This window comes from Epinephelus moara, chromosome 24, assembly GCF_006386435.1.
Source record: "Epinephelus moara isolate mb chromosome 24, YSFRI_EMoa_1.0, whole genome shotgun sequence".
Classification (NCBI taxonomy): domain Eukaryota; kingdom Metazoa; phylum Chordata; class Actinopteri; order Perciformes; family Serranidae; genus Epinephelus; species Epinephelus moara.
In genome coordinates, this window is record NC_065529.1 from 25,920,422 (window position 1) to 25,940,480 (window position 20,059).

General features: G+C 40.8%; 1 protein-coding gene across 1 annotated transcript in view; it reads left to right on the top strand.

Annotated features, from left to right (window-relative positions):
- Window positions 1-18,960, top strand: part of grm2a (glutamate receptor, metabotropic 2a) — a 40,851-nt gene extending 21,891 nt beyond the window's left edge. The window contains exons 3-6 of the mRNA XM_050039217.1: window positions 8,815-9,652; window positions 11,365-12,428; window positions 16,447-16,624; window positions 18,574-18,960. Coding sequence (XP_049895174.1) covers window positions 8,815-9,652; window positions 11,365-12,428; window positions 16,447-16,624; window positions 18,574-18,647 — 2,154 coding nt within the window. The 3' untranslated portion in view covers window positions 18,648-18,960. The remainder of the gene's footprint in view (window positions 1-8,814; window positions 9,653-11,364; window positions 12,429-16,446; window positions 16,625-18,573) is intronic.
- The last annotated feature ends 1,099 nt before the right edge of the window (window positions 18,961-20,059 follow it).

Here is a 20,059-nt window from a genome sequence, read left to right on the forward strand (position 1 = left end):
ATGTTGATTTGGAGGTGAACTGTTCCTTTAATCATAAATGATCAAGCGTATGAATATGTCTGGGTATAGCTGCTTTATAGGAGGAACATTAGCCTTTTTACTCCTCATTGTCCTAAAGGTGTGGTTTAATCAGAGATGTATTATATTCCACAATTACAGTCCAGGAACATCTAGCCTCTGGGCTGGCTTCTGATTAATACATGGAAGGAAAGGGACTCCACTTTCGCTGCCCCGACAGCAGTCTGTGCTGCTAAATATGACTCACTGGTAGGAGAGCATCCCTCAGGAAAAACATCATAATCACCGGGGCGCATTAGAAGAACAACACCTCCGGAATGTCAAATACTCAAACGCTCACCAAAGGACTATTCTCAAGCACGAAACACTGATAGAAGAAATTTCTGGAACCAATCTGAAAACAATGAAAAACAACCTGATCTTTTAGAGCGGGGCACAGAAATTGCTATCTGGAATTGAAACATGGCTTGTTCCAGGGCATTTGGATGAAAACTCTCCCTGTGTAATGGCACATTTGTGAATTAATTGGAATATTTTAGCACACTGTCTGAGATGTGGTAATTTTTACTGATAAATGAGACAGGAGGAGACACGCTCGCAAGGATGCATGCTGGAATTTAAAGATATAGATTCTGATATGAACACACTTGCTTGACATTTGCAGACTAAACTGTGTGAGTGGAATAATAAGGTAAATTTATGGGCTTTCAGCAAGCTCAAGAATCTCATTTTTATCCCCCCACAAACAACCCTATTTATAGAATTGTCTTCATCTGCAGGTAGACACTGCCAATCTCTGGAGCACACATGAGTCATATAAAGGATTTGAACATGGATACACACATGACAGAATTCATGCCGGAGAGAACAATAATGTTGAAACGTATCAGTAAAGCCATGCAGGGAAAATGCATTATTCATGGGGAAAAGTAAAGAACGTGCTCCCGAAATGGTAAATAATTCACATGTGATTGGATTATTCAGTGGTTTGGCAGAACCCTATATTTGTGCAGTTGAAATACATATCATGACCATCGCAAAAACTCAAAATGTCAGAGATGAATAACAGCATGGTAAAGTCAGCTGAATCTCAATTTGGTCTGTCATGTTTGTGGCTTTTTTAGTTGACCTAAAACTTTACCACATTTCATGCTGGATGGCACTGAGTGCATCTGTGATGTTTGTATGACAGAGATTGTAAAGAGGTGATAATGCACAGAGAGTCACAGAGGAGAGAAATGAAATGAGTGGAAGCAGGCGCATGCCAAAGCTGAGTTACTGCCATGGTAAATGAATGGAAGTGCAGCCATAGCCTAACATGTGGTATAGTCTGAATGGCTGCATGACACTGGGGACTTTGAAAGACTACTGCAGCATAAAGGAGATTCATATTATCCAGCAGGAGGAGGGGGCAGGACCTGATCAAAAAACATCCTTGCTCTAGGTATCAGTTCATATTCCCACCCTGTTAAAGCTGTTGCCAAGCAACTAAATCATGAGAAATAAACTAATAATTATCCAGTGCATTCTATACACTACGCACGCACTGTATGTGCATGAATGCCCGCTCCTCATGTATGTGTTTGCATGTGTGGTTCAGGGCGCTGCAGTGGGCCGTGTACGTGTGATACTGAGTGGAGCTAAGGACTGCTGCTCTGGGAATACAGTGTTATTGCTGTAGAAGCACACTGAGACAGTCTTCTGGGAAGAGCAGATGGGCTTTTCGTGTAGAAAAAATCATGACATCTCTACAAAGTAGGCCTGATATTTCCTGGACCAGAACACTCTCTCACTCTCTTATTTTCTGTGCTCCTGTATATCCCTGGCTCTGTTATTTGACTATATCGCCCCAACTGTGCCTCTTCTCACATTCCTTACTTCTTCATTTCTCTCTGATGCACCCATTCAACAGTATGTTAAGCAGACAAAGAAAAGGCCAAATAAGTGTGGCGCGTAAAATGTGATGGTGATGTGCCGCATCTCCAAAGCATCAAAGCGTATCTTAAAGAAAGAAACTGCATTTATGTTTAATTTTTAATCGACTTATCCTACACTTCCGGCATTGGTACAAACTACACATTTCTATGAGCTAAAACACTATGCTGATAATTTCCTTGAGATATATACATTTCTGGAATTTTATCAAGTTTAAAGGATGTATAAATAGCTTTTATGTAGTGTTATACAACTGTATTTTGACATTTTCACATGGGCAGTCTGAATAATTCCGGCTCATGGTGTTGGCTGGTGCCTTGGGGGTATCTCTATAAAAACAGTATACGACAGCTGAAAAGAACATCCTGTTACTCGGTGTCTCTGTGTCAAATGCAGCTACCAGGTCCTGTGTGCTCTCATTGCTTGAGAGGAAACCACTTTCACAGTAATCTTCTCAGTAACAGACCTTACAGTGCAAAGCCACACTGGGTCACTTCTTAATTTTCTTAATTTAATAAGGGGGCTGTCTGATGCAGGATGATCCCTATAGCTGAATGTGGGCGACTGTAAGCCGTACCATGTGGCTAATATATATTTATTTTAATCCTATGAAAGAATCAAATATTCGATCAGCTTCACATGCAAGCAACAATTGCTGCAGAGATGTTGGGAGTCAGTCAGTGTTCAGAATGCCCTTATGTTTAATTTTATATTTCTAACGCTTCCCTTGTCCTTCCTTTTGTCCTAATAAAAATGAGAAAAGTAAGAAAAAGGCTGGTTCTTGGTTCTTTTTAGTACTGTTAACATTAAAAAGAAGGAGAAATAAAGCTTTTTACATAAATTAGTAATGACTAACACTAACTTTGAGTGCCTTTTGTAGTAACTTATATTGTAAGGTATCGACTGTCAGCAGTTGAAATATCTAAACTTACCAAAAATGACTAAATCAGCTATTTAACTAAAGTAACTAAAGGCTGTTTTCCTCTACTTTCCTTTGTACACACATGCATAATTACATTAATTTACTGTACAACAGCAGAGACATTGATGCACATGCAGATCTGTCTATATGTGACTGTCCATCCTGGGAGACAGATCCCTCAACAGTTGCTCTCGCTGAGGTTTCTTCCATTTTTTTTTTTTTTTTTACCATCAAAGGTTTTTCTGGAGGCAGGTTTTCTTTATCCAAAGCATGGCTGTAAAGGACAGGGTGTCGTACTGTATGCTGAAAGCCCCCCGAAGCAAATTTGTGATTTGTGATCCTGAGCAATACAAGTCAATTTGACTTGACAGTTCTGTTGCAATGAAGGAGTTTTGCGAGAAACAAGAAACACACTCTCGCAGCCTCTTTACAACCTGCATCTGTAGGGGAGGAGACACAACACCCTCCAAGCGTAAATTGCTGAACAGCAACGTTTGCTGGATATAAACTCTCTCACAGATGCCCTTAAAGCGCTGCACATCTCTCTCTCTTTTGGCCCAGCTTTTCTGGTGTCATGCGACTTATTCCTCAAGCTCCTCTTGTCTGCTCCTCTTGTCCTCTAGTATCTTAAGCTCCAGGACTTTTGTGCTCCTTTGAACCCACCACAGTTGAGATTTTTCTATGAGGAGTCTTGTGCAGTTGTAGCTAGTTAGCAGGAGGCCCCTGGGTAAAGGTGCATGGCAAAATAATAAGCCTGTCAAAATGACAGAGATCATATGATCATAAGTGGTGGAAAAGAAGAACATGGAATCCATATCTCTATAGTGCACCATATCTGCCTCCTGATCTACCAGTGGTCTCTGCACTCACAATGTGTCAGTCACATGCTTTGGCAGGTGAAAGGGTCTTGGCTTAGCCTGTACACCACGTGAACATCTATATAATGATTTCCAATGAGCCCACTGTATTGGTGACACATCTGGCACTGAGCGTTATAACCTCTATAAGCCAAATGTAAGTGGATTACTCAACTGGCATACAGCTCCTTTAATACCCTGCAGAAAAATTACTCATTCACTACCGTGAGCATAGCCAAATTTCAGTAAAATGGATTTTTTTTTTTTTAATTTCTATACCTGTGTCAAGTAAATGATCACATTAACACAACCATGCCAGGAAATTCTCTTTGTCTAGTCCTTCTGCTTTGAATGTTTAATGCTAAGTCGTCCCTAACCTTACACATACGTCTGCTGATATGTTAATGCACCTACATGTGTTCTGTGCCTTCTCTGTCTAGAAAGACTTAACGCTCAGAGATGGTTAAGACCTTCAGCTTTAGACTCACGTGCAGTTTTACTGGCCTGGATTCAAATCCCACCAGAACAGCCTGTATCTTCCCTACAGGAGCCCTCTCAGCCTTTCTGACTTGCCTTTGTGTTAAAACACACCACCAGCAACCAGAATGTGTCCTCACTCCTGAAAGTGAACAAAAATGTCTATCACAGCGATTTTATGAAGTTGTTAACTTATTCAAAACCTCTCACAGCTCAGTCAGCATCTACAGCTAATCATCCTCAACCACATAAATCAGGCTTTTAAATGGTCTATACCACTTATTAGTTCGCATAGATTTTGGCTACATATATATCAGGGTTACATGTCCGTCAAAAATACTATTGTTCATACAGGAAGTGAAATCTGATTAACAATTTAAAGGGTTTACTTTAAAGGAGCTATATGTAAGAAATCTAAAGCAAATAATCGTAAAATCATCCTAATATGTCACAGAGACTAAGGAATAATGTTCATATAACATACTGATCTCACCGACAACAATAGTACAGCCGGAATATTTGCATTTAAAAAAATTTTTTACGGTGCACAAATCATGTTTATGTTTTGAATTTGTGTTTTGGCCTGTTGCGCCACCCACCGCCGTCTACCAGCCGTCTACCAGTCACACAGTCAGTAGAGTCTCAGCATCAGTTAAAGTTACGACTGAGCTACAGCATCACACCAAGCAGCATTAGCAGTGTCCCAGTACATAGCATTAGCAGTCTCCTCAGCTGTATCCCGGCAGCAGCGTTAGCAGCAGAGAAGCCGGACTTGCTCGAACGGTCAGCTGGAAAACCGAAGATCAAGGACGCGGCGACGCAGCCCTGCCACGGCAGCCGTCCGTGGGCAAACAAATCAGTCTCCAGCGTGCCGCTATCTGGCAACCTCGAATCTGTAGGGGAGGGGGGGCGGACACAACTTGCGGCAGTATTTTGAATTTGAGTGCAGTAACCGTTTTGGCCACATTCTTACATACAGCACCTTTAAATACTTTTCTCCTATCTAGGCAGAGCCCCTCAAACATACTATTTCTGAACACATGGTGAAGGAGCAGATCAGTTCTCACATGTAAAACGTTATATTTGGAATGCATGTGATAAGCTTACCATCAACTGATTTTGTGATGATGAAGATGATGATGGACTTAACTTGTAAAACGTCTCGAAATGACAACGTTAACTGTATCAAATTCCCCAGACCCTCTCTTTTCTTGCCACTGAGGAATACTACACTATATGAATGCTTCATGGAAAATCAATTATTTTGAGTGTTACATTAAACATTGCCTGGAGACTTGAAAAGCTCTCTGCAATGTTGTGCGCTTACTGTGTTTGACTTTAAAATCAGTCAATAAAAATTGATAATATTCTCATCTATTCTTCTATTAGAGTGTCTGCAATTAGCAGGTGATCTTTTTTTTATGCATGGACAGCACTCATGGTGCACCATCATGTTGAACCTCATGTGGACCTGATATAAAGCTGAGAGTTTTTGAATGATTTGCTATGAGATTAATCTCTATAAACAGAATTCTGTTTATAGTGGAGTGGAGAGGTGGAATGCATTGCCTATTGTCTGGTGATAGCTTTATATTAGCTTTTGTAGTATCTGCATTCATAATCAGTTATCAGTTTGTAGAGATTAGCACACAAGGAGCAGAAATCTTGGCCCTGCTATCTGCCGGCTACACCGGATCTCCCAAAATAGGTTATGGTTATGGTTGTCAGACAGATGGGTTCTGAGATTGCTACATGATTTTATTTGTGGTGGTTGAAAGTAAAGACTAGGTCAGTTCACTCTAAGTTCACACAACTGAATCCAAGACATGGACTGGCTTCAATATTAAACTGAACATCATTTGTTATGAGAAGTAAACGAAGTTATGGAGAAAAGCCTCATGAGAATTTATCAGAGTTGGTCTTGCACTTTTTGGTATAGAACCAAGTGATGTGAAAATGATTTATCAGAAAGTGTTTATGTGTCACTTGCCACTTTGGATCATACTCTGATTCCTGTCTAAGGGAGCGAGCGCACTGCTGCTGCCAGCTGTTTCACCACATGTTGAGGAGGGCTGTCATGGCGCTTTAAGGAGGGAGACAATTTCATGTACAAATGTGATTATTAGCCTGTCTGCATAATCAGGGTTTCTCCAGCTGATCTAAAATCTCAGAGGGACGCAACCTTTGAACTGGTATGAAATGCTCACTCATGTGTTTCAACAATCTAGATTTTCATTTCGTTTTGCAGTTGCCACACCACCGACGAGTCAGAAATAGCTCTAATGCTGGACTGGTAATTTTGTACAACGTTCCCTCTGTATGACATTGGTTGGGTGGTGGTAAAATAAAATCGAGTCTAGTCGCACTTGATTGTGCTGTTGCGTTTCATTTTTCTGTGAAACGTTCTCTCATTAATTCCAATAAATCTAGTGGTCTGGAAATCACTGCCATTGGCTCATTTAATATTCATCTCTCTGATCCCGCAGAATAACAAAGATCCCATGATTAATATCCATTGAGGCACATCGCACTAGATGTATTGTGATGTCTCAGTGTGCTGCCCTCTTTTTCATCGAGGATACAGACTAATCAATGAAGTGTCTGTTTATCCTGTTTGATTTGACCTGTCTCTTCATCTGTACTGCTGCATTTGGTCTATATTTCAAATATGTTGGCTGTTGAGACTGTTTCTCATTCAAATCAAGTGATTAAGCAATTTTTGTGACCAAAACACCTGTTTGCATACTGGCTGCTGGAGGAACCACATCATATCTAATATGTGATTTTACTGTGTGTGTAACTTTTAACTGTAATTTAGTTATTTAAGAGAAAAAGGTTTGTTTTGTCCTGCACCAAAATGTATTTAAGTCCTAATTTTCCTTAATTATATCAATTACAGCTTGTTAATCTGTTAGTAACCCCACAGAACAGTATGTAAAGCATGATGATCGGCAGTATTCCAACATTATTTAGTTCCATTTTCAATCAAATATTCAAATAATATTGTAGCCAAATATGCAGCAATTTGTAGAAACTGTTGGACAATTTTTAAGACTTTTATTTAGTAAAGATACGTCCAAGATGGCGGGGCTTTGCCTTGGAACCAGATGAATTTGAAAGCTCATGTGTTATTTGCTCTGGCAGATAAATCTCCTCGGCTTTGGACTTATTTCCACCCGAACCAGCCCACTTCGGGCTAATCACAACCGTTTATCTAATATGGGGCGGGTTTGATATGAAGACTGCCAACTTATGGAGCCTTTGTGCTTAACGCAAAATATGTGATGGTATCATTTTGGCTCATGCACCCCCATGCCAAGGACATGACGGCTAGCATATCCTATCTTGGTAAAGAGATGCGCAGCTGTGGCATTTTTGAGAACAACTTAGAAAGCTGTTTAAGTATGGCCGTTGACAATGCCTCTTGGAAATCAAAAATGAACTGAGAGGTTTCAAATTGTTTCACATTTGCAAATTGGTCTTTGAAAGGTTGTTGTGGCATAAAACAAATGAAAAGGCTGCTTGCGAAAAGGTTGCGTACAGACTGTTTTTCAACAACATCACAATTTGTAGTAATCCATAGTTCTGAAAGATAGATTGCCCCATATTCTTTTGGAGCAAAACAGTTTCCAGTGTAAAAGTTCAGCCACTGTTCTGAACTATTCATAACGTGAAACAAGTTGCTTTCCTTACAGCCACAATGTAACACTATAGGACTAATAAATCAAACTAAGAGTGGATGCGTTTGAATGTGAATGTGAGTTTCCTCTCTGAGTTTCTCAGGAATGATTCATTGGCATTCAAGATGTTGTGCCATGAGTGTGCTGGTGTGAGAGCCGGCATTAAAGTCAACCAGATTTAGGTTGGCATCCTTTTGACTGATCAGACCGACTCCCCTTAGGCTTCCACAGAAGTGCCTGAAGCAAAAGCTAGTCAGTAGCTGCTTCTGCACAGCTGTGTCACCACTGACAAAACCTATTACACAGAAAACGCAAAGTTTCAAGATTCTTTGATACCCTGACTCCCTTTCACTTCCCAGTCCCTGCCCTCAGCCCCTCTCTGTGTCTCTGTATCTACTTCTCTCTCCTCTCCACAGCAGAACAAGAACAGTTTGAGCATGTATTTAGTTTTATGGTAGATTCTACCCATTTTGGCTTCACTTGCAGCCATTCCATACATATTTTTTGGCTAACACTGTTGACAGTATTACAGATCAGAAAAGTTGAGATAAACAGGCAAACTGTTAAATGCAGGATTTCGCCACTCAGTCGGCAGGAGAGTTAAGTTGTGAAAGACCCAGCAGGGATCCAGTGGAGAAATTAGAGACTGAATGGGGTGAGACTAATTGCATCTGTGGGGGAAAAACACACTGTGTAGCCTATTTTATTTATTTATTTAATGATGAGCAATTAAAAAATTCCCACAGTTGGCAGGTGTATGTTTTTCTGTGAAGTGTTATAAGTTAATTACCAGCTTTCCAACTAATATGTCATAATAATATGTATGTTAGTACTTAAAGTGCCCTTAATGAAGGTTTATTGATATTGTGTGAAGACTGATTCAAGTAACAAACATAATCCCTCTGGTGTCTTTTGCTTATTCCAGGTGGCCAACCTGCTGCGGCTCTTCCAAATCCCTCAGATCAGCTATGCTTCCACCAGTGCCAAGCTCAGCGACAAGACCCGCTATGACTACTTTGCCCGCACTGTGCCCCCTGACTTCTACCAGGCCAAGGCCATGGCTGAGATCCTGCGTTACTTCAACTGGACATATGTATCTACGGTGGCATCGGAAGGGGACTACGGTGAGACTGGCATTGACGCCTTCCAGCAGGAGGCCCGTGCCCGGCAGATCTGCATTGCCACTTCAGCCAAGGTGAGCCGCTCCATGAGCCGCTGGAGTTACGAGAACGTGATCCGCTCCCTGCAGCAGAAGTCTAACGCAAAGGTCGTCATCCTGTTCACACGCAGTGAAGACGCCCGTGAGCTGCTAGTCGCAGCAAACCGCATGAACGTCACCTTCACCTGGGTGGCCAGTGATGGCTGGGGAGCGCAGGAGAGTGTGGTGAGGGGCAGCGAGGCTGTGGCAGATGGGGCGTTCACCATCGAACTGGCTTCCTATCCGATCCCCCAGTTTAATGACTACTTCACTGCCCTGCACCCGTACAACAACACCAGGAATCCCTGGTTCAGAGAGTTTTGGGAAAATCAGTTCCAGTGCAGCCTCCACGACCTGGGCTGTGGGAAGCACTCACTCCGAGAGACTCCGTTTCAGCCTGAATCCAAGATCATGTTTGTAGTGAATGCTGTCTATGCAATGGCTGCTGCCTTACACAACATGAGGCAGGCCTTATGCCCCAACTCCACCAAAGTGTGTGAAGCTCTAAAACCTGGCAACGGCAGGAAGTTTTACAGGGACTACATTCTCAAGGTCAAGTTTGAGGGTGAGTAAAACCTCATAAACTACTATTACTACAGAGATGCTTCACAGATATGAATTTTCATGATGTAAAGCAGCTTCCCTTTTCTCATTATTCTGTAATCTGTATAAAACTCCATGCGAGCCTCAATATAAAATCATTTAATTTCCCCAAGTGCACTCTGCATGCACTGTATGCTGCCAAATTAGGTTATATCAATTTAGATTCATTGTACCAATTCATATAAAATGTTGAATTAACGCAAGAGTAATTCTACATGTTTGTACACTGTAGCTGCAGATAAGCTCCGTAATGATTCAATTTGCGAAGATGAAACTATTCCCTCCCTTCCCCCTGTGCTTGCGGGCTCCTTTTTTTCATGCATCTTGACTTGACTGAGAGAAAGAGGGCTCTTCAATTTTAACACTGCAGATACTGATCTTGCAAATATTACTTGCTTTCTGCTTGTCTCCACAAAGCTGCGACACAAGACGTGTCACAGCATTTGCGTCAACACATCCACACATCACAAGTGACAGACCCCACGAGCCTCTCACTTTCCAAAATGAAAGTGAGAGCATTTGATTTATGGAAATAGTGACACTTTCATGATGGGAAATAGAGGTGGACCTGAATGCTCTTATACAGATGTGCTTTTCTGCTCTTCACAATGCGCGGGGGAAAAAAATACCCGAAGGATTTTTACCATCCAGAGACTTGAAATTGGATTAGAGGCCTAAAATTAGTCGGTCCCTGCTGGCATTGCAATGCCCTGAGGACAAAGCACACAGAAACAGGTGGACCACTAACTACACATTTTAGAATCATTAGATATAATAGATTTAAATGTAATTTAAGAGCTGCATAATAAGGAAGTTGTGGCTGTTTAACATAGTATTCACACTTAGAATAAGATTACATTTTACAATTAAATGATGGAGATAGAATTAGAGCTGAAAGAAAATGTTAATTACTTAATTAGTTGATAAAAATGGGTTAATGCACTATCTTTATCATTGATTTGACATTCCTATCACTTTAAACCAAAAATGGCAAAAATCTAGCTTCTCAAAAGTGAGAATTTGATATTTTTCTTTTCCACATATTACAGTCAATTTGAATAAGTCACTCTGGGCTGTGGGGAATTATCATGGGCACTTTTTACGTTTTTCCAAAATGTAATGTACAAAATATAATGAGCAGATGAATCGGCAGTGAAAAAAAAAGGTAGTTGCAGCCCTCGGCAAACTGTTTTTTGACCAGGTGTGCAGAGACCTTGCACTGCTACTTCTATCAAAGTCAATTTAAATTGGATGATGACAGGTGATTTGGAGAGTATGATGGTTAATTTCAGCCTTGATTTCACATGAAAAATTGGACATTATTTTATATAATGTGCCATCTGTCTGGAATTTCCATTGCATTGTTCAATCCAAGAACTTTCCATCGGAGTGAACAGACTCAAACTGTGGCTTCCATCACGTAAATTGATGATTTGCACCTGTGTCCCATCACAGTCACTGTTCACTCTCTGTGAGACAAATAAAATGTCCGCTCAGACACTGTCACCTATCTTATAGATCCATCTTATATTATAAAAGATGGATCTATAAGATAGGAGTCCATGGTATAAAATCCACAGTCTTGTCTCACAGTTTTTATATTGTGCTTGCAATACAATGACCCCCTTATACCTGTTATTTTATAACACCCTCTTCTTTTCTTTTCACCTTCAGCGCCATTTCGTCCACCAGACACGGAGAATGTAGTCCGCTTTGATGCCTTCGGGGACAGCCTTGGCCGTTACAACATTTTCCACTACCACAAAGAAGGTGGACGCTATGTCTACCGTAAGGTCGGCTACTGGGCTCAGAGCCTGACCCTGAACACCAGTCTGATCCCCTGGGCTGGCCACGTTGCGCCAACCTCTCAGTGTAGTGACCCCTGCAGGAAGAACGAGGTGAAGAGCATGCAGCCAGGAGACGTGTGCTGCTGGATCTGTATCCCCTGTCAGCCCTACCAGTATTTGCAGGATGAGTTCACCTGTGCTGACTGCAGCTTTGGACAGTGGCCCCTGGCCAACCTCACAGGCTGTTATGATCTGCCTGAGGAGTACATCCGCTGGGAAGATGCCTGGGCCATTGGACCCGTCACCATTTCCTGTCTAGGGATGATGTGTACGCTCTTCGTCATTGGCCTCTTCCTCAAACACAATGAGACACCCGTGGTGAAGGCCAGTGGCCGTGAGCTCTCTTACATTCTTCTGCTGGGAGTGTTGATGTGTTATAGCATGACCTTCATCTACATTGCCAAACCGTCCACGGCAGTTTGTACTCTGCGCCGGCTAGGCTTAGGCACATCATTCGCCGTGTGCTACTCAGCCCTTCTGACCAAGACCAATCGCATCGCTCGGATCTTTAGCGGGGTGAAGGATGGAGCACAGCGGCCTCGATTCATCAGCCCGGCCTCCCAGGTTGCCATCTGTGGCGCACTGATCTCCTGCCAGCTGGTAGTGGTGGTGGTTTGGCTGCTGATCGAGGCCCCAGGGGTGAGAAAGGAAGTGAGCCCGGAGAGGAGAGACATAGTCACCCTCAAGTGTAACAGCAAGGACTCCAGCATGCTCATGTCTCTCACCTACAACTGCATTCTCATTATCCTGTGCACGGTCTATGCCTTCAAGACCCGCAAATGCCCCGAGAACTTCAATGAGGCCAAGTTCATCGGGTTCACCATGTACACCACCTGCATCATCTGGCTGGCTTTCCAGCCTATTTTCTACGTAACTGCCAGTGACTACCGGGTGAGTCAAGTTAAATTACACCTGCTACATGAGTGTGCACATGTGGTCCTTTCAAATAGTCAAAACACGTTTCTCATATCAATGAAATATTACTTTACTCTTTCCTAAATCCTAAATGAAATAGGCTACATGCTGTTGTGGTGATTTGTATTCATTTTTTTTTGTTTCTAATCTGAGCAGAATACATCCCAGCAGATAATGACTTCTTCTGAGGTTGAATTTGGATTTAATATGTATGAAATCACCATCTAATGTTACCTAGTATTGATTCAGCAGGCAGCCGCGTCTGTGTCGCCCGTGGCTGTTAGGAATATATATTCTTTATTACTTCACTGCTTTAATTCTTCATAATTAGCTGCATACTAAATATTGTCAGGTGTGCCCCAAGAAAGGAACTTATTTTACCTTTAAAATTTAAATATTAATAAAGTAAGAGTAAATTATAAAATATGGATGTTGCTCATGTCATGGAAAAATGTAACAGCCCGCCAAATATCTTAGTCGTTTTGACAAGATGCATTCTAGGAACAAAAGACACATAGAACAGTCGATGTTTGGTCAAAATTAAAAAGTGAAATGGAGAGAAGGCACAGGAGCTCCTCCACATCTTGTTATTTTACCCCTTCATCCCCAGCATTTCCACAACTGAACCTAGATAGATAGATAGATAGATAGATAGATAGATAGATAGATAGATAGATAGATAGATAGATATGCATGTGTGCAGCAAAGCAAAGCAAAGCAAACTGGCGAGATAAACAGTGTTCAGTCTCTGGCCATGCGTGCTGATTGATTGGTTGATGATTGTTAGACACAGGAACATACTGAATAGAACTTCAGAGAAAAAGGGTGGCCTGAGTCATGGGCTTTTATTCCTCTGGGAACAGTGTGCATTGAGAGAGAGGCAGAAGGTAGGAATAGACAGAGGAATCCCCCCGACACAGCTGCCTCGGCAGAAACATGGAGGAGGCAGGCAAGACCATGAGGACTCAAAGTCCCAGTGTGTCCCTGTGCGTAGCTGTGTGGAATGGAGTGTGAAAGACTGGGATGCTGATTCCCAGCTGTGCCCCCCTGTCCTGGGACTCAAGTGAGGCTCAGAGGAACCCTTTCTCCAGGCCCTCCAGGCAATGCAAGCAATTCACAGCCAGAATAGGCTCATCAGTTGGACGCAACGCTCCCCTTTGACCGATAAATAATTACTGAAGCAAGCGACTTGGCACGGTGTCTCTAGTTTTTCACAGGCAGCAAGGTATTACGAGTGTTCTCCTAGTTTTACACCACTTCTCAAATTGTCACAGCCGGATGCAAATCTTCAGCTGAATAACAAATACAGATTTTTGATTGTGGTCTGTCATGAAATGTTCAAGTAAACAAAATACCACTGAACACATTTGATTATCATATGAAATATTGAAGACGTTCTACACGCCCTGAGGGAGAGGGCTCTCCTCATATGCCAGTGCTGGTCATCTCATCTCAGCAGTAAACACAACTGATTAAACACACAGCGCTTTACAAGACAGAAACATATTGCCTGTGATCTTAGCACGCGCTGCCTGTCACATTTACAGATCCTTTCAAGATCTGCCTGGAAACCAACCTTTCCTCAATCATTTTTAATCAGTTCGGCTCCTTAGACTACTATGTATGGTGCCTATTAATCTCACACATACTGACTATAGTGTGAATATCATCTCTCATTGTGTTCAACAAAGGAGTTAAACCAGGAAGTGCCTCTCTACAGAATGTACAGCAGCCTTCAGAGGAAATACAGTAATAAATCTAGCAATGTAGTATTAGTGGAGGAAATACAATTACAGCGGTACACTATCTAGATCAGCTGATGAAACCAGTGGGGATCAGGTATGACAGACAATACAATAAATGCCAACCAACCCTATCTCCTATAATTTTTCTTCGTATGTAAGTAGACCACTTTCTTACTTAAATTATTGTGGCAATGTAATTACTGCCTGTCAATTTCAGAGACAACATTTCCTTAAGGTAATGAAACATTACATTCATGCAGCATGTAAGATGTGCAAGGAGGTGGTTGGCAAGGATGGTGGGCATACAAAGTGCAGGACCTTTAGATGTGTAATTAGATATAATATGTTATATCTAATTACACATTAACAACATCATTCCACTTGTGAAATCTCAACATATCACACGTTGGTTTCTATCAGTGAAAGACTTGTGGGTTTTGTCATTTCCACATCCATGTCGATCTACCAAGGCTGGCTTGTGCCTGGCTCATCCAATAAAGCTTTTCAATAAACGTACAGCACGAAGCCCAATAAAAGGAGGAATCTCATCTCCACTGTGAGGTTCTCTGGAGGAATAAAGCTACCTGACAACAGCAGACATTATTTATATCTGAAGCAGCAGGGCTGTATTCGTAAAAATAAAATAATACCTTCAAAAACAAGAGTGAACCGAGACAAGCAGAAGCCGTAGTAGTAGCCATGCTCTACATCCTGTTCTCCACACTCGAACAGAAGACATCTGGAGAAATATTACTGCAAAGGCAGATTCCTTGTCCTCTGCTCTTCCAAAGCAGCATCTTCTGAATTATTAAAACCACTTAACAGGTCATTCCTGTGCAGCACTGTCCCCGGTTTTATTCAAAACTATTTCTGAATTAAGTAGAGGACATTTAGTTTCTGTGCACCTCAGTGTTGCTGAGATTATTAAGTGTTAACTGGCACTTCTGTCGCCTTTATTCCACGATATTGTGTCCAAATATACAGGTCAGATAAACAGTAAAGAAAAAGTGGTGATGGTAGATGTTTGTGAGTTTACATCTGAGTCCAGGACCTGAGTGCGTCACTATGTGTATTTCAGAGGTGGCATGAGGTGAATTTTAATGTTGAATTCATTGCACATGGCAACATGCAATATATCTCAAGATACAGAGATAAATTCAGTAATGTTTCATACATACATGGTACACTAGACCACCATGTTGTAAACATATACATCAAATATATGATTATTAAATAATTCAGTAAAATAGATCAGTTAATCTATTATCAATTGTTGAATACTACTTCAGTACTTAGTTATTTTGTATTGTAAGAGAGTAAGAAACATAAATATGATGAAGATAATTAAACAATATTCTCGGTAACCTGACTTTCTGTCACGTAAAGCCGAAATCTAATGGGCACTGTATTTTTGCTTTTATCATGTTATCTTTGTTTGTTATCTCTGTTGCAGAACAGTGTGTGCACAGTGCAATACTTGGTTATTTTAATACCAACATTAAAATTCAGGGTGAAAACAGACACCTGCTGTGCCTTGTGAAGATGGGATGCACCTGCCACACACCACACGATGCTGGGCTGTATCCTGTTATCCAGGAAGAACAATAAGAAAAAAAAAAGGAAGAAATTTGCGCAGAGATTGGAAATGAAGGAGCAGACAGATGATGACACATAGCGAGATGTGGGCAGGGTGAGGGGAAAAGGGAGCGCAAGTTAAGCAGTTGATTGACAAGCACATAAGCAGATTGCTTAACACCTCTCTTTAACAGTCCCAGCTGATAGCTTCCTCCTTCCTCCTCTGTTGCACCTGGCTTGGATTCTGAATTATGAAAGACGTCTTAATCATTTCTCTTCTGACTTCTGAGCCCCTTTCTTATTAAAGTGAATATTCTTGTACAGTAGTTCTCAACCCGATGCCAATGCTTGTATGATTCCACACGAGTAGATTTAATTTAACACTTTCTGGTTGTTGTGAATGTTCCCCTCAGAGCCATATCCGCTCCGTGGAAGCACAGACACTGAATAAACATTTTTAATGCCAAAAGAAATGTCAGAAGTTACAAGTTACTACATTGGGACTTTAGCTGTACATGAGCATTAATACTGGCACTGGTGTGAAATTAAGATTGGCACTTCTGATGGTGTTCTCTCAACACTTTGGCAGTCTCGAAATGTGAGTTTACTTTTCTGTTACATAAAAGTAAACTGAGTCATATCTGTGAATTTCTCACCTCTCTTTCCTCCTCCAGGTGCAGACAACCACCATGTGCATCTCTGTCAGTCTGAGTGGGTCGGTGGTGTTGGGCTGCCTCTTTTCTCCCAAGGTCCACATCATCCTGTTCCAGCCGCAGAAGAATGTCAGCACTCTCAGAGTGGCCACCACCCGCTTCAGCGTCACCACTGGCCCGGGCTCCAGTTTCTCTCAAGGTACCACCTGATATACAACAACATCATCATGGTAGCTATTGCCAAGCTCATTGCCATAAACATTAGCACATTACTTATAACTCAACTAAAATGTGGTGGTATTATAAAAATTCACAACTACTTTATGACTATATGAGTTAGGGATGCACCGTTTGTGCAATGATTTATTCTGCCCTTTTTGGTGCCAGGGAAACAACTAAATCTTCATTATAAAAAGAAATAATAGAACTTTTTTGAAGTCAATCAGCCCTTCATTACACTATCTATGACAACAAATTCAATTATACTAATTAATGAAACAACCTTTGATATAGTCTTCTTTAGCATGAAAAAGATGCTTTTGAAAAATAGCTGCTTCAAAAGCCTTTTTATCATGCTACTAAAAGAGAAGAATTTTTTAGCACTCACAACAAAAACTTTCTTTTTGGGGAAGATAAATTAAATGTATTTAATTGTAAATGTAAAAGCAATTAGAAAAGTGCCATGTATAAAAATGTGCATTAACCCTTTGAAACCTGAAAAAAACTGTCTTGATTTCTGTCAAGAACATGGGAAGAAAACAATGAGCAATCAAAGAAGAAATTACCCAAACAATTTGCAAGAAATTAGTTAAAAGAGAAAATTAAAAACAAGAAAATTAGTAAAAAAAAAGAAAAAATAGCTTAAATATAAATTCTGTAACATAATTTTAAATTGTAATAATAATCATAAATATACATTTTCCCTTGCTTTTTTCTCTCCCTATTTTTTAAAATAATTTTCTGAATCTATTATTTTTTTGCAATTTGTGGGACATTTCTTACCAAGTTGCTTATTGCCTTTTTTCCTGGCATATTTTTTGAAAGAAGTCACCCCAATGTGCTCAGGCTTCAAAGGTTTAAATACTTGCAGAAGGTGTCTGAAAGCAGCACAAGAAAAGTGATGTCGCTCCATTTTCCATTTAGCACAAACTGGAACATGGGCCTCTTTACAAAGCAAAAGTTGCCTCTTAGGAAAAGTATTCCCATTCAGCGGGCCTCCTCTTCTGAACACTGATCATAAAAAGTAACAAACAAATCACTGGTACCTCACAGCCTACTTCTTGGTCACATGCATACAAGGATAAGTATCTCTGCCTTGTTGCAGTTTGGTCTATTTGTCTCAACATCCAAGATGTAAGACGCAGAGCTGAACAGACGCTCACTGAAAGCAAACGTGAAAACAAACCCCATGTGCTCACAGTACCCATTTTCCTCTTACGTCATGCCAAGTTGGCCACAGCTAGTAGCTTCCTCTCTGTATGCTGCGCTACCTACTGTTGTTTGAGTCCAAATAACCAGCACAACATTTAGCCAGTGCAAAAGTAATGCAACACAACAGATAAACATTGGCTGCTGCGATCGGTGAATGTCATTGTATTTGCAGCTAGGTCAATGGCAGTTGATAGATAAATCGGTGCATCCCTAATATAAGACCACCTTTTTGTCACACCTCTAACACTGGCTGTTGGATTCTTTTTATGTTTTTTTCTTTTTTGTGTTTTACAAATCATGCATGGTTCAGATGAACGGTTGAACAGTTTGTTTGGTGCTCTTTTGTTCCATAGAACAAACAGTTGGAACATTTCCACCACACACACAAAATAACCAACTTTCTTCTATTTCTATAAATCAGGAGACACAACTCTAAGCCACTATTGTTTTTGCATAATTAATTAAAGATGTGATGCCAACACATACGCACATAACCACAAATCACCAGACTTCACTTCATTCTATATATTTCAGTACTTGATTATCATACTGCTGATTCATCTGTAAGCATGAGAGTAGCTCAGTGGAAAAGGAATGGCAGGACCATGTGGAGTATAATATTTATTAGCCTATATAAAATAGCTATATTCTATATCTGTATTGTTTCTGTAATCTGAAAAAACTTTTTTTTTTTTTTTTTTTTTTACTGTTTTGCAGCGTCAGCTTCCAACGTTGTTCCAACAGTGTGTAACGGACGAGAGGTGGTGGACTCCACGACATCGTCCTTGTGAAGATCAGCTGAGCTCCTTTGCCAAGCATTGTAAACAGAGTTATATAATCACTAGTCCTGAATCAGGTGTTGCAGATATTAAAGAGGTCATACAGACGATCGTCCTGACTGTGTTGTCCTCAAAGTGCTGTGAGTACAATGTCCCGATTATTTTATTTTGTTCTTTGACTCGTAGCGATTTGAAATGAGATGCCAATAAAGTCGCATATAGCCCTTGTTTTTATTGAAGATTCTACTTGCAACAATGGAGTAAATTATAGTAAATCTGTTAAATGTAATATATACAAGACGTTTTTAATGTAGATTTTGGTGAACCAGTTTGTGCTTTCTTGTAATTTATGTAAATAAAATGTGTTTTTTATTAATACTAAAATGACTGACAGTCTGACTGCTTATTTGCACATCAGCATGAGATGCGTATTCCAGAGGATGATATACAAAAACACTTTGACATGTTGATTTGCTTGGCTTGACACTGTAAACAGGGAGGAAAATGTAATAAAGTTTCTGGTTATAGTAACCTTCACAAATTTAACAAACACGCTGTCATACTACATTGTTACATGTCAGTTACACGCCGCCTGCCTCCTGCTGCGAGCAGCTAAATAGCTAAAATAGTCTTAATTAACTGTGCATGTACACTGCTTTTCAACCTTAAAGCACAAAGCACTTTACACCTCTTCACTTTACGCCATTCACACCACTCACACAGTGATGGTGACAGAGCTGCCATGCCAGGCGTCGGCCCGGCCGTCAGAAGCAGTTTGGGGATTTATAGCATGTTTAAGGACACTTCAACATGTGGACAGACGAATCAAACCATCAATTGTGTCATGAGTGGACACCTTGCTCTACCTCCTGAGCCACAGCCTTAAAACAATGCCATGTTTAAACTTATGACTCAGTTTGGGTTTGAAATCTGAGCCGTCTAATATTTATCAGCCTCAATCCACACCATCTGCCAAAACCAAACAGTCTCTACATGGAAATTACCAGCACAAATATCATCATCTGCTGATATGGGATAAAATCCACCAAAGCTGTCAGAGGACACACACAGCAGTCAGTACTCCTGTGTATATGAGGCAGATGCTCCAGAAAATAGGCCAGTGCAGTATCTGTGATTTAACACTGCCATCTTGTGTCCAAATTGTTTGATATAATCTTGCAACATGTAGGCAGCCCTGGGGCTGGCTGTAAATAGAAAATTTACATATGGAGGAAATGGACAGATAATACAAGCACTGTCTTGTTTTATTAGATCTGCTCAGTGGTCATCATCAAATTACTGTTGTTATATAAACCAGGTACAGCATGTGCTGCAACAACTCCCTGTTGTGATTGTAAGAACAAGAGTGTCAACTTGTGTGTCAAGGTTAAAGAAAGAGCCCCACCATATCATGCTAAATATCT